The 13087-nt window shown below is 44.4% G+C and overlaps 1 protein-coding gene across 1 annotated transcript in view; it reads left to right on the top strand.

Moving 5' to 3' along the window:
* The window catches only part of SHCBP1 (SHC binding and spindle associated 1), a 35872-nt gene extending 23081 nt beyond the window's left edge, over positions 1-12791 (top strand). The window contains exons 9-13 of the mRNA XM_061594669.1: positions 2446-2577; positions 7693-7811; positions 8875-8961; positions 10356-10497; positions 11874-12791. Of these exons, the coding sequence (XP_061450653.1) occupies positions 2446-2577; positions 7693-7811; positions 8875-8961; positions 10356-10497; positions 11874-12187 (794 nt within the window). The 3' untranslated portion in view covers positions 12188-12791. The remainder of the gene's footprint in view (positions 1-2445; positions 2578-7692; positions 7812-8874; positions 8962-10355; positions 10498-11873) is intronic.
* The last annotated feature ends 296 nt before the right edge of the window (positions 12792-13087 follow it).

The raw sequence follows: 13087 nt of genomic DNA, 5'->3' as shown, positions 1-13087 counted from the left end.
ATAGGACCACTGAAGTACGCACTTCTTTCGGAAAACAGGAAAAAACTGTACTAGTAACCTGATCTTTTAAAGTGGGCCTGCTAATATATTCTCATCTCAACCACACTGAGGAATACTGTGGTCAACTTAATATAATTCATTCATTCATTTCATTGGCGATCACTTGTGGCCAAGTAAGATTGTCTTTCAAGATAAGGTCTTTCAAGATAAGGCCAATTCTGGATCCACACAGCCTTCCACAGTGAGGACATAGGTTTCCAGATGGAAGATGGCTGCGATGAGGATTTGTTTGATGTGCCTTCCGCTTAGCTCATCTGTCCTGTTCACCCTGTATTCATGCTTCTTCGAAGTCCATGGCACCTTCAATAATAGCCGACCTCCAACTGGGACACTCATGGGCCATAATGCCTCATAATGCATGCATCTATATATGCAGCCTAGAGTTTGTTTCTGGCTGCCTGTAAGCTCCTTGATATGCTTCCCACTATTTTTATACAACTCCACCTTGTTGGATCTGCCTCTGAGCAAGAGTTTGTGAGCATTTTTTAAACGAAATCTAGAAAGATCTTGTGTCTCTAATGGTATTGGTATTGTCGCTGGCCTTGCTGTTTGTTCTTGCTAGTGACAAGCCATAAAGGTTTTACATGCTCGTAAATTTCTCTAAGTGCCTTAGAGTGAACAATTGTGGATAGCTTAGTCAAGTCAGCATTGTAGCCTTGAAAAAAGAGGGGCCATTTGACAGTGGGTTGGGTTATTTACCTAAATGTTGTAGAAAGAGCAGAACTTAAAAAAATAAATAAATACTATACAGAGGTGTGTAAAGAGAGAGCTTATTGATTTGTTGCATTTCCATCCAAAGAGCTCAAGGTGGCATACATAGGGTTTTATTGCTTGATTTCTTCATCAAAATTTACATACTGCTCGACTGCGAGAAACCTCAAAGCCAGGGGTTCCCAAACTGTGGTTTGTGGGACACCAGAGGTCCATGAACTTCATTCAGGTGTTCCGCAACATGTCTGTAACAATACAATTGAAACTCATACGGCATCTAGCATAGCACATTGACAATTGCTATGACAGGCAGAGAAATCATTAAGTGGTCTGTCAAGCCCCTTAGGAATTTTCAAGTGGTCCTAGGAAGATTTCCCTGGGAAGAGGGACTGATTGTTAAACTCCTCTGGGAATTGTAGCTCTGTGAGGGGAATAGGGGTGTCCTAACAACTCTCAGCACCCTTCACAAACTATAATTCCTAGGATTCTTTGGGGGAAACCAGGATTCTTCAAAGAGTATAATATGTTGTGTGAGTGTGATCTTAGTAGTTCCCTTGCTGCTTTCCACCCATTATGTGCACCCTACCTCGCTAGGTGGTTGTAAGGATTACCGAGGAACCTTCCTATATCTGGATTAAAGAGTATTTAAAGTGCAGTATGGGAAACGATTAAATTGTACCTTTTTATCAGTGTTTTAGACTTTACACATATCGTAGCAGTCTTTGCAGTGGCCAGTAGTATTGTTACACAGAGAATTCCAGAAGGTAAAGAGAAGACTTATTGAAGCTTTTGGGTTGCAAAGCCATTCAGGGGAAAAAAAAATTCAGTAAAAACATTCACTGGTTGCAACTGCTTTAAATAGTTCTTGTTGCAATCCCAAATGCGCTGTGAAGAAAGTACAAGTGCAGGGATCATGCAGCATATAATGTTAGTTGTTTTTAAATTGTTTTTAATTTCGTATTTTAAAATCATTATAACCTGCCCTGGGACCGTTGGGTGAAGGACAGGTAATAAATGTTGTTGTTGATAATGATGATGATGATAATGAAAATAATATACGAGAGCCACTTCTCCCCCCCCCCCAGCAATAGCATTTTCTGTAGCTAAATTTTAGAAACAAATGGGTCTAGGCAATGAGAATAATAGGTGGCTCATTAAGATGATTGGGTAGGCAACCAGTTAGCCAAAGCTATGCTAAAGAATCTCTGCTCCTAAATAGGCATATCACAAAATACATCCATTAAGGCAGAGTTTGGGAAACGTTTTCACTCCAAGGGCCCCATTTCCATCTGGGCAACCTTCTGGGGACTGCATACCAGTGGTGGGTGGGGCCAGAGGCAAAAATGAGTGAAGCAATGAATGCAAATTTTCCAGTTCTACAGTAGGCTAGTTTCTACACACAGTCACTCCCCTCCCATATCAGAGTTCAAGGACACACTCTAGCCAGCCAAAAATGCTCTGGGTGTGAAGTAGGGTTGATGTGTGCTTTGGCCTGGAGAGTGTCAGTGTGTGGCCTTGGGAAAGTCCCGAGGGCCAGTCATTGAGACTTGAAGGGCCACATTTGGGTTGCAGGCCTGAGGTTCCTTGACCCTCTCTGTCGGAGTTCAGTGAGCTCTTGAGCTGTAGTAACCTACTAAAACTCTTTTCCTTTTCCTTCCAAAATTTTCTCTAAAGGCTATGGGCTGCCGGATGATATCGTGATAGAGAAACAAGGGAAGGGGGATGCTTTTGTTGAGTGTACGGCTGCAGATGTGAAAATCTCCAGCTTGAAGTTTGTCCAGCATGATGCCGTGGAGGGCATCTTGAGTAAGTATCTTCAGCTTGGGGTCTGACTTCCCAAATGCAATGATGCTCCCACCAGCAATGGAAGCGCGGTTGGTTGGAAGTGCTTCCTTCCACCAATCGATACAAAGCAGAGTCTGTTAGGAGAGGGACAGGGAATGTATGACCCATTGGATGGGACACCATATCCCATCAGCTCCAACCACTGTGGCCAATGGCCAGGCATTGTGGGAGTGGGAGTCTATCAGCACCTGGCAGGCAATTGGGTTCCCTATCCCAGAATTAGGAAGTTCTTCTGCACGAGTCCTGCTGAAATATTCATTTCAGTGTGCCCTGCACAGAGGAACTCATTAGTGGGTTGTGTCTTATGTGGCTACATTTGTCTTCTGCTGTGCCACCCATAATGGCATTCAAAATTGGCCAGTTTTGCTGTACCTTGTCCCATGGTAGGAACATTCAGTTGAGCTTGCTGGATCAGGCTAGTGGCCCATCCAGTCCGTCATCCTATTCTCACAGTGGCCAACCAGATGCTTGTGGGACACCCATAAGCAGGACCTGAGCGCAACAGCATTCTCCTGAATTGTGATTCCCAGCAACTAGCAGACTTCTGTAGTAGGGCAACTTCTGCCACCAGTCATGGATGGTGGCCCACTGCCATACTGAAATACCACTGCCTCTTTCTGCCTGGCTAGGGCTGTACAACTGAAGTGGATTCCTCACTTGGCAGGCCAGCGTGCAAGGCCTGTGACTTGGCTTGCTAGGTTGCAAGATGCCCAGGCATCACCGCCATTTTCTCCTTTTCTTTTGTCATTCCTTTAACTTCCTACTTATCTGAACTGGGGATGGTGGTGGAGAACCCAGATGGATTTTCAGTAATTCCACAGAGGCCCTATCATTTAAAGGCAGGGACTCAACTGAATTCTTAGGAGCCTCTGTTCTTCCTGACGCTTGTAATGCTTTCCCTATCTGTTGCATCAAAATGTCACATTTTGGTTCCTATTTTATTTTATTACTTTCCATTTGATGGGAGTTGCAGTCAAATCTGGAGGGCACCAGGTTGGCAACTGCTGACCAAAACTGATAAACTGTTCCATCAAGGTGCATCATAACATGGCTACTTTTAGCATCAAAAGTTTTATTGTTAATTTTTGTTCCCTAATGGGGAATCTGTCACCCCTCCCCTTCTCCCCTATTTGAATTTGACAATAATCATGTTGGCTCTGCCCTTCTGTCTTTTGGAGTAGGTGATAATTAACACTTCATCATTGAGAGGTAGATTTGAATAACAAATGCTACATGGGCTAGCAAGACTATCTTAGCACCTTTTTTATGTGAAAATATATTCACACACCAAAAAAAAGGGGGTCTTGGGCCACTGTCGGAGAGAAGTTATTAACTGCATGTCCCTAAAATATTCTTTGGAAGAGTAACTTTCATTACAAATGTTGTTGGTCTTTATAAATGCTCCGTGTGGCGATAGGCAACGGGAGGCTTGATGGCCAAATCTGGCCCGCAAAGGTTCCCTGTTTGGTTCCAGCATGGCCCATTGTTCCCAAAGGATTTTCTCACTCCACATACTCTCACCCCACATACACAATCATTTGTTCATTTATTTAGAGCAGGGATGAGGAATCGGTGGCCCTCCAGATATTGTTGGACTTCAACTCTCATCATCCCTGCTCATGGGCAGGGGTGTAGTTGTCTGGGGTCTCAGGGGGCCTTAGACCCCTTACTTTTTTGGGAGCATGGTCCCAGCAGGGTCTTCAGCATCCTATAGGCCAATCAGCATGAAAGGGGAGTGTGTTAGCCACTAAGAAGAGTCTTTTAACTTGCTTCCTTGTCCTTTCCTGCTGATTGGAGCCAATCAGAGTGAAAGGAGGTGAGTCAGCCACTGAGAAGACTCTTCCTAGTAGCTAACACTCCCTCCTTTCATGCTGATTGGCTCCTAGAGTCATCTGTTGTTGTGGGAGAAGGATTTAACAAGGATCTCATTCTCAACTCAGCATCAGAAAAGGATGTGTGTGGCTGTGACTGTCATGAAAGGACCCTGCACTTCTGAATTTGCCACTACACTAATGGATGGGAGTTGGAATCCAACGACATTTGGAGGTCCCCCATCCTTGAATTAGAACACGGATGGGAAACCATTTTTCAGCCCAAGGGCCACATTGTTTTATGGACAACCTTCCAAGGGCCAGAAGCAAAAGTGGGCTGGGCGACGAATGTATGCTTTTTATTTTGTACAGAAGTCTACTTGCTGCATATACACCCCCCCTCTCTATTCTGCATTCAAACAAGCGAAAGGCACTATCGGAGTTCCAAAACAAATTCCGGCCAGCCGAAGCTGGGCCAGTGAGGAGTGTGGTCTGGGGAGAGTTCTGAAGGCCGGCTAGAGAGGCCTGGAGGCTGCATTTCACTCCCAGGCCTGAGGTTCTCTCCCCCCAGATTTATATCTGCTTCTCAATGCAATACTTCTCAAAAGTGGGAAGCAGCCATTGAAGCCACAAAACGCAATCAAAAAACCCCCTGAGTAAACGATAAGCAGGGACGTGTACAGCAGCTAATAAAAACTCGCAGGCGCACAATTAGGTACCCAAAGCAAGTTGCAGCACAACAGTGTATCCTAAAAGTATGCTAAAATAAACCACTAAAATGTTTATTCTCAAGATGAATCTGTCACCCACATGGATTCCTCAAGCAAATGCAGCTGCTTTATCTAGCCGAACTGTAATTTTGCAGTTCCCCCAACCAGTAACATCCCTTGTTTTCCAAATCATGTATAATATTTTCGTTGGAACGGCAACGAAATGTTGCGGTGGTAACTGTTCCTGGTCATGGTGTTAGCCATGCTCTTTTCTAGGAAGGCCCCTTCCAACCTCCCTGTCTCTGGTTTTCCATCCCCCACCCCTCTAGCCACAACAGACACTCAAGTGTTTGGCTGTTTTTTGCTCTCATCCCCCCCCCCATTTTAGACATGTTAAAAATATTTTGTACTTCTGCAAATCTTGGAGGTTTTTTTTACTGTATACTATTCCTTGCCTTCTGCTTACCACCACCTGTAGATATGGAGACAAGGGAATAAGTTCCTCAATGCTGACCCCATCTCCCACCTTTTAGAAGGACTGCAAGCTTCTCACCCTCAAAAGGCCTGTTATGTCAAGGCGAGATCTTTAAGGCCTCTGAAAAGTGATGGTAAATTGATCAGGAGAGATGCAAGAAGAGCCCAGCTTGCAAAGGCCCCCACTTGATCTTGTTTAACCTAAGGGCCTCAGAGGAGACATCACAGCTATCAAAAAAGGCAGAGTAGAACACCAAAAGGTATACCTGTGGACTGATCAGTAGTGGCTAGGTAGGATAAGCCATGGTGGCACAATCCTGTCAGCCAATGGAGAGTGTTCTCTGGCACATTTAAAAGCACACTTTTGTCAGCTGTGGTTCCCCATCTGTGGAATGTGCTCCCCAGTGAGGTCTGCCTGGCACCTTCATTGGGATCTTTTTGGTGCCAGGTGAAGCCTTATTTTTTTCCGCCCCTTGAGTTACTTGAGATGTTTGCATTACTGTGCTGCCAAAGCTTTCTGTGGTGGTATAAGGAGTGGTGGTGGTTCTATTATTTTGTTATGGTGTGGTATGTTCACTTCTTTTTTTAAAAAAAACAACAAGTCGCTTGGAGACATTTTGGTAATGAGCAGCTAATAATAATAATAATAATAATAATAATAATAATAATAATAGGGATAGGGATAGGGAACCAGAGGCGCTACAGATGTTGTTGGACTACAATGCTTGTAATCTCTAACCAATTTGCCATGCTTTCTGGTGTTGATGGGAGCTGGAATTCAGCAGCATCAAGAGGGCCACAGTTTCCATCATCTCTGCTCTATCTATTGAGTACTTAACCAAATACCGTTAACGGGACTGATACTGAAATCTGAGTGCAAGGAGAAATCCTCATTGCCCCCTTCAGAACAGGTGTCTCGCTGATCCAAGCGTGTTGGCTGCTTTTTGACTTTTACCATCAAGTTATACTTCTAAGCTGTGATGCCCCACTTACATATTGCCAAAGAACGTTCGTATCACCGAATGAGAAATCAAAACAATATATTCTTCCCACTGGAAATGAGTTTACATATCTGGCTGTGAGTCAGCAAGCAACGGGTATACTAGTGTGAGTCAACCACATGTTGACCCCAGAGTGATTTAAGAGAACTCAGCCAGGATGTGGAACATAGGAAGCTGCCTCCTACTGGTCCATCTAGCTCAGTACTGTCTACACCAGGTGTGGAGAACCTTTGGCCCTCCAGATGTTGCTGAACTGCAACTCCCACCAACCCCAGCAAGCCTGGCCAATGGCCAGGGATGATGGCAGTTGTAGTTCAGCAACATCTGGTCAGCCAAAGGTTCCCCATACCTGATCTACACTGAATGGCATCAACTCTCCAAGGTTTCAAACGGGACATTCCCAGCCCTACCTGGAGGTGAACCTGAGACTTTCCCTATGCAAAGCAGATTCTCTACCACTGCGTTACAGCCATTCCCTAAGGTTGTGGGACTCAAACGACCTAGAATTCCTTGTTTGTGTTAACTGGTGTTCCCTAGTAGCCACCTCTGAATCAACTGTATGCAGTAGTGTAGTGGCAAATTCAGATGTGCAGGGTCCCTTCATGATGGTCACAGCCATGCCACCTCACAGCTATGCCCTTTCTAAGATTATAGAACCTTCTAAGATTATAATCTGGCCAGGTTTGAATACTGCTTTCTGTTTCTCTATCCTTGTTAATGCCTTCTCTCACCACAACAGACATCCCTAGGAGCTAATCAGCAAGAAAAGGGAGCATGTTAGCTACTGAGAAGAGTCTTCTCAATGGCTGACTCAACTCCTTTCATTCTGATTTGCTCCGATCAGTAGGAAAGGGCAAGGAAGCATGTTAGATTCTTTTCAGTGGCCAACACACTCCCCTTTCAAGTTGATTGGCTCATAGGATTTTGGAGACATAGGGATCCTGCTGGAATCTGGCTCCCAAAAAAGTAAACGGTTTAAGACTCCACCCCCGAGACTCTGGACAACAACACCCCTGATTGTGTGTGAACCAATTCAGAGTCTTATACTCCTCTCTTTCTCTCTTCCCCCCCCCCCAACAGGTGTTCACCAAGGAAAGACCACACTGGAGAACTGTGTCTTGCAGTGTGAGACCACAGGAGTGGCTGTACGAGCATCAGCTGAGCTTTTAATGAAAAATTCTGACTTGTATGGTGCGAAGGTAAACACTGATGCTCTCTTGTAATTGATTGATGCATTCGGGAGAGAGCAAACAACTTCCACGGATATAAACCCTGGTTAATCATCTGCACTTTTGTTTTTTTTTGAGTGCCAAATCCACACCCTCCAAGAGAAGCTGGATTCTGTGATCTGGATAAACTTTAGCCAAAGTGCCCATGCCATTCATAGTGAAATCTGGGTGTCCAAAGAGCTACTTAAAACGCAGTCCTGTGCAGGCTTGCTCAGAAGTAACTCCCACTGTGTTCAATGACACTTAGTCCCTAGTAAAGTGGATTGTAAATTTGCAGGCTTAGGCTCGTATGAGGAACTTGTGTTAATTTAGGCCCCTATCTGCACTGTACGTTGAAAGCATCATCATACCACTTTAAACAGCCATGGCTTCCCCCAGAGAATGCTGGGAACTATAGTTTGTTAAGGATGCTGAGAGTTGCTAGGTGACCCTCTATTTCCCTCACAGAGCTACACTTGCCAGAGTTCCCTGGGAAGAGGGATTGATTGCTAAACCGCTCTGGGAATTGTAGCTCTGTGAGGGAAATAGAGTAACTCTCAGCATCCTTAACAAACTATTGTTCCCAGCATTCTCTGAGGGAAGCCACGACTGTTTAAAGTGGTATGATGATGCTTTCAATGTACAGTGCAGATAGGGGCCTTAGCTGGATTTTTTTCTTTGCCTTTGAACAGCTGACTCTTCTACTCCCAAAAGGCCATATTGCCAACTGCTTTTAACTCTTTTCCGTTTTCTGAAGCATTTTGCCATAAAATGTAGGGACACTTATACAAGGAACACATCCATCTCATTACATTCAAATCCTAATATTCTTCCATAAAAAAACCCTTGATGAGATGATGTACATGGGGCTCCCAAGCGGTCTCCTATCCAATCACTGACCAGACCTGCTTAGCTCCTGCAAGGTTGCTGCATCGTATGCCACTTGAGGCTCTCCGAATTGGCTTTGCAGTTATTTTTAATCGTAACTTTCTTCCTTTTCTTTTTTAAAAAAAATGCTTCTTAACTAACAGCTTTTCCCCCATCTTAATTTCAGGGTGCCGGTGTAGAAATCTATCCAAGCAGCAGGTGTACCTTGATGGGGAATGGCATACACCATTGCAAAGAAGGCATCCTTATAAAAGTGAGTTTCCAGCTTGAACGCTGAGTTGCCTGAACAGGAGCACTGTTAGCCTGGCTGCTTCCTATGCGTTTGGTAACATCTGGCTGGCAGAGTCATGTGGGTCGGATGAAGGGCATAGTTCCATGATCTCATATGGATGGCCGTGTTTGAAGTTTATGGTCTGCTGTAAATCAGCAATGGGGAACCTGTGATTTTTCAGATGTTACCGAACTGCACTTCTCATCATCCCTGGCCCATTAGCCATGCTGCCTGGGGCTGCTGGGAGTTGGAGTCCAACAACATCTGGAAGGCCACAGGGACTTTAACCCTGCCATAAACTTCCTTGCTTACTGTGCATGACCATATCGCACCTGCTTTGCTCCTCTTGGCTTGTGCTGCCAGGAAAGAAACCACCATCCCTGGCTTAGTATTATGTTGGAGCCAGCGTTTGTTCTTGGCTTACTAATCATGGGGTTTTAAAGAAGTGAAATAACCATGATCCTTGGCTCGGATGTGACACTAAGCCTGGAATTGTGGTTTGCCTGCTCCCAGTGCAAATGGGGAGGAATGAAGTGTATGCAGTTTTGCTCATGCATGGTAAGGTGTCATTCATGGCTTACTGTGTCATGTGAATTTGGCCAGAGTCTTCCTCTGCAAACTGTGAGGCCCTGGGGTATAGTCTCTAGGTGTCTCAGACTTGGGTTCCAATCTACAATATTCCCACCTCTCAGGTTATCTAAGAGATTGCCTTTGCCCATATATAGGCTGCCTGTGAATGAGGAGTTCCCAGTAAATAAGAGTTGGCCCAGGACCAAGGAATTCCTATCAGTGCACACTCCATCTGGAATATTTTACTTCCCATATAGGCTCTGGTCACTGTGGTTTGCTGTAACTGTGACCTGCTGGACAGGCCCAGTAACCCCCAAGGAATTGCCAGTAAGTGCTGGTCTGCCTGAAAGATTCTACCTCCTGTATAGGCTCTGGTCACTGTGATCTGCTAGGGAAGCCCTGTTTGACTGTACTATGTGTTGTACCCTTTGCATAGAGGTGCATCTGGCTGGGGTGTGGATGAGGGCCTTCTCAGGAGTGACACCCACTCTGAGGAATGACCTCCCTATTGGACCTCATCCACCAGAAATTGAAAACACATTCATTTACTCAGTTGTTGTCCTGACCTTTTTCTGCTGGTTCCTGATGTTGATCATCTTGCCTATCTTGTATTTGAATCTTAATTGGATTTTCCTATTATATTTTTTATTGTATATTTACAAAGTGGGGACCACTTTGATAGTTCTTGCAATAGTGAAAAGTGTTAAATAAAATTCCTAAAAATAAATACTTGTACGTTAAAATTGGAAGAAGAGCAACTGTCACCTTACAGGTCTGATCTCACCCTGATTCATCTTGGCTCTCAGGACTTCTTAGATGAACATTATGATGTTCCCAAGATAACTATGGTGAACAACGTGATACATAATAATGAAGGGTATGGAGTTGTCCTCGTGAAGCCTACTGTCTCTTCGGATGCAAAAGAGAGCACTCCAGAAAGTTCAGGAGGTATGTTTTTAAGTGGCCTAGATAAGTTAATTACTTCATGTGGATTCAGTCCTTTTCCAATAGCCTTTAATTAGGCCTGTGACATATATGACTGGCGTTGTACGTGGTGTTGTATGTGGCTTCGTACGTAGGGCAGGTAAAGACATGGCTGGGATTGGCTACACTCGCATAAGGCCAGCTCCCTGCTGAAGCTAAGTAGGGTCAGGGCTGGTCAGTGCCTGGATGGGAGACCGCCTAGGAACCATCTGTAAGCTCCCTTGGGTTTCAATCATGAAAAGAAAGGCAGGGTATAAATGTAATAAATAAATACATAAATGAATAATACTGCAGGTGATGGGACTGCTTTCAGTGCCAGTTAGTTGATGGGCATGGAGTGTGCCCCTTTGAAGTTGTCAGTTTGCGTCAGAATGATGTTAGGTGATTGACAAATGGCAGCCCCATCCACCTGTCAAAGTTGGCCTTCTGGGGATGGGAGAGGAAACGATTCGGCCTAGATCTAGTTCCCCACCCTGATATCAAACATTCTGAGTACCGACCCTTACTTAGCCAAAACGGAGCTATCTGCCCACGCACAAGGGGGCGGGAACTGATAGGGATAAAAACCAACCCACCCTGAACAATCCAATTAGGATTGAGCATGCTCAGTGGCCACAGAAGACTGAGCATCGAAGGAGGAGATAAATAAAAGAACCAAAGTGTGTGTGTTTGGGGAGTTTGCTGGAAGAGAGCATGGCTGGGTGGTTGGAACTCTGAACAGGAAAGCGCCACACTGCAAAATGTTGTTGCTTGTTCCACGCGTATATTCATGGTAAATTGTCTACTGACTCCTTTTGGGTAAAAAGATATATAGATTGAATAAATATGATCAAATTCCAAGCTTCAGTGGGAGAGTGCCGTTGTTTATGTAGCCAAAATAGCACCACTCTTGCTTAGGAGGAAGACATTAGCCTGAGGGTTTTTTTTGCTGAAATACAATTTGTTTTTTAGGAAAAATAAAATTGCCCCCCCCAAAATAAAACATAGTCCAGTGAGGAATGAGTATGTTCAGTGGCCATGGGGTGCTGACTGATGGAGGGGGGTAGAACCTGGAAAACCTGGGGGAAGAGAAATGGAGTGGCTGGGATTCTGAATAGTGAGCATGCTCTACACTCGGTGGCTGGTGGTCTTGGGTTTTAGTCTGAATGTTCAAGGAGCAGATTCCACTGCTCCACTGACATAGAGCCACCAGCCGCCACTGTCTATGCTGCAATCTTTTGGTTGCAGCCCCCATTTGTATTTAAATTGTCGAGTGCATTGGCAGAGAGGTGGTGAAGTTATGTAGTCACCATGATCAGTTGTACATAAGGATCTATTTAATGCCATTGTTTCTGACTTAGAACAAATGAAAGGCACCCAGCCCGACCCTGATGTTGCTAACATGGGGTGTGAAGACTTGCACCAACAGGATAGCGGTGAGTTGGAACCCCATGGAAGAGCGGACGCATCTGAGGCTATGGAAGGCAACTCTGAAATCGCGCATGAACTTTCTGCTGCATCGCTTAAGAAGAGCCAGTTACATAAGAAAAGGCTGAGTCACCTTGGCATCATGGAGGCAGACGATGACCTGATGTCTCAGGAAATGTTTGTGTCCATCATGGGCAACCAGTTCAAGCGAAATGGGAAAGGGAGCTTTGGAACATTTCTCTACTAATTTCTCAGAATGGCATTGAAATAACACATAGCCTGGCTGCTGGCTGGCATTTCTCAGAATGGCATTGAAACAGCGTATAGCCTGGCTGTTGGCTAGCTTGCTGCCAAATAGCTAACACTCTTTCGGCACCCACCTTTTCTATTTGGTTACATTTGATGCTTGAGCGTGATTCTGGCATATTTATTCTCCTTAGCAGCATGTCTGTTGCACAAATGAAATCTCTATTCCTTGGAGTGTGTGTTGAACCCAGTACTTGAGAGCAAAGTCCTGTCTAGTGGAATCTGTTGAACGGATAAGCTCTCTTTTACTTTGCCATATGTATCGCTTATTGTATTTATTCCAATATAAAACACCTCTACATTTAAAGCTCTGGACGCTAGAGGAAGAAGGGAGTGACAGTACTATATAACCTTTTGTACCTGTTAACCACGACTAAAAGGAATGTTTTGCTTCCTTTGTAGTAGTGGTGGTCTATCCATTTCAGTTGTTTTTAAATTAAAAACTTTTTAAAAAAAATACTTAGGAAACTGTTCTCTCTCCCCCTCCCCCTTCTTTTTGTACAGGAATCTGACGTTCTCTTTAAATAAACATTATCTGACACACAGCTGTTACATGTGTTTGTTTTTAAAATTTAGGGAGTAGAATGCTGCAGTTTGTTGGGAGAGTGTTCAAAAACCGTGTGACCTCATGTTCTGGTGAAGAATCCGGTGGTTCTTAAGGTTGGTCTCTGTAAATCTTCAGACTATACCCTTAAGAGTAGGTTGGCAGAAAGGTCTCCCTTTGTGTCCATCCTAAAGTACTGATGGAGACTGAGGAGTTTTTCCTGCCTGTCTCTGTGAGTCTGGAGTTAGTTCCCAGGGGACAGAAGGAATAATAATAATAATAAAATTTTATTTGTTA

This window comes from Rhineura floridana, chromosome 13, assembly GCF_030035675.1.
Source record: "Rhineura floridana isolate rRhiFlo1 chromosome 13, rRhiFlo1.hap2, whole genome shotgun sequence".
NCBI classification, from domain to species: Eukaryota; Metazoa; Chordata; class Lepidosauria; order Squamata; family Rhineuridae; genus Rhineura; species Rhineura floridana.
This window is presented reverse-complemented; position numbering and strand designations above follow the sequence as displayed.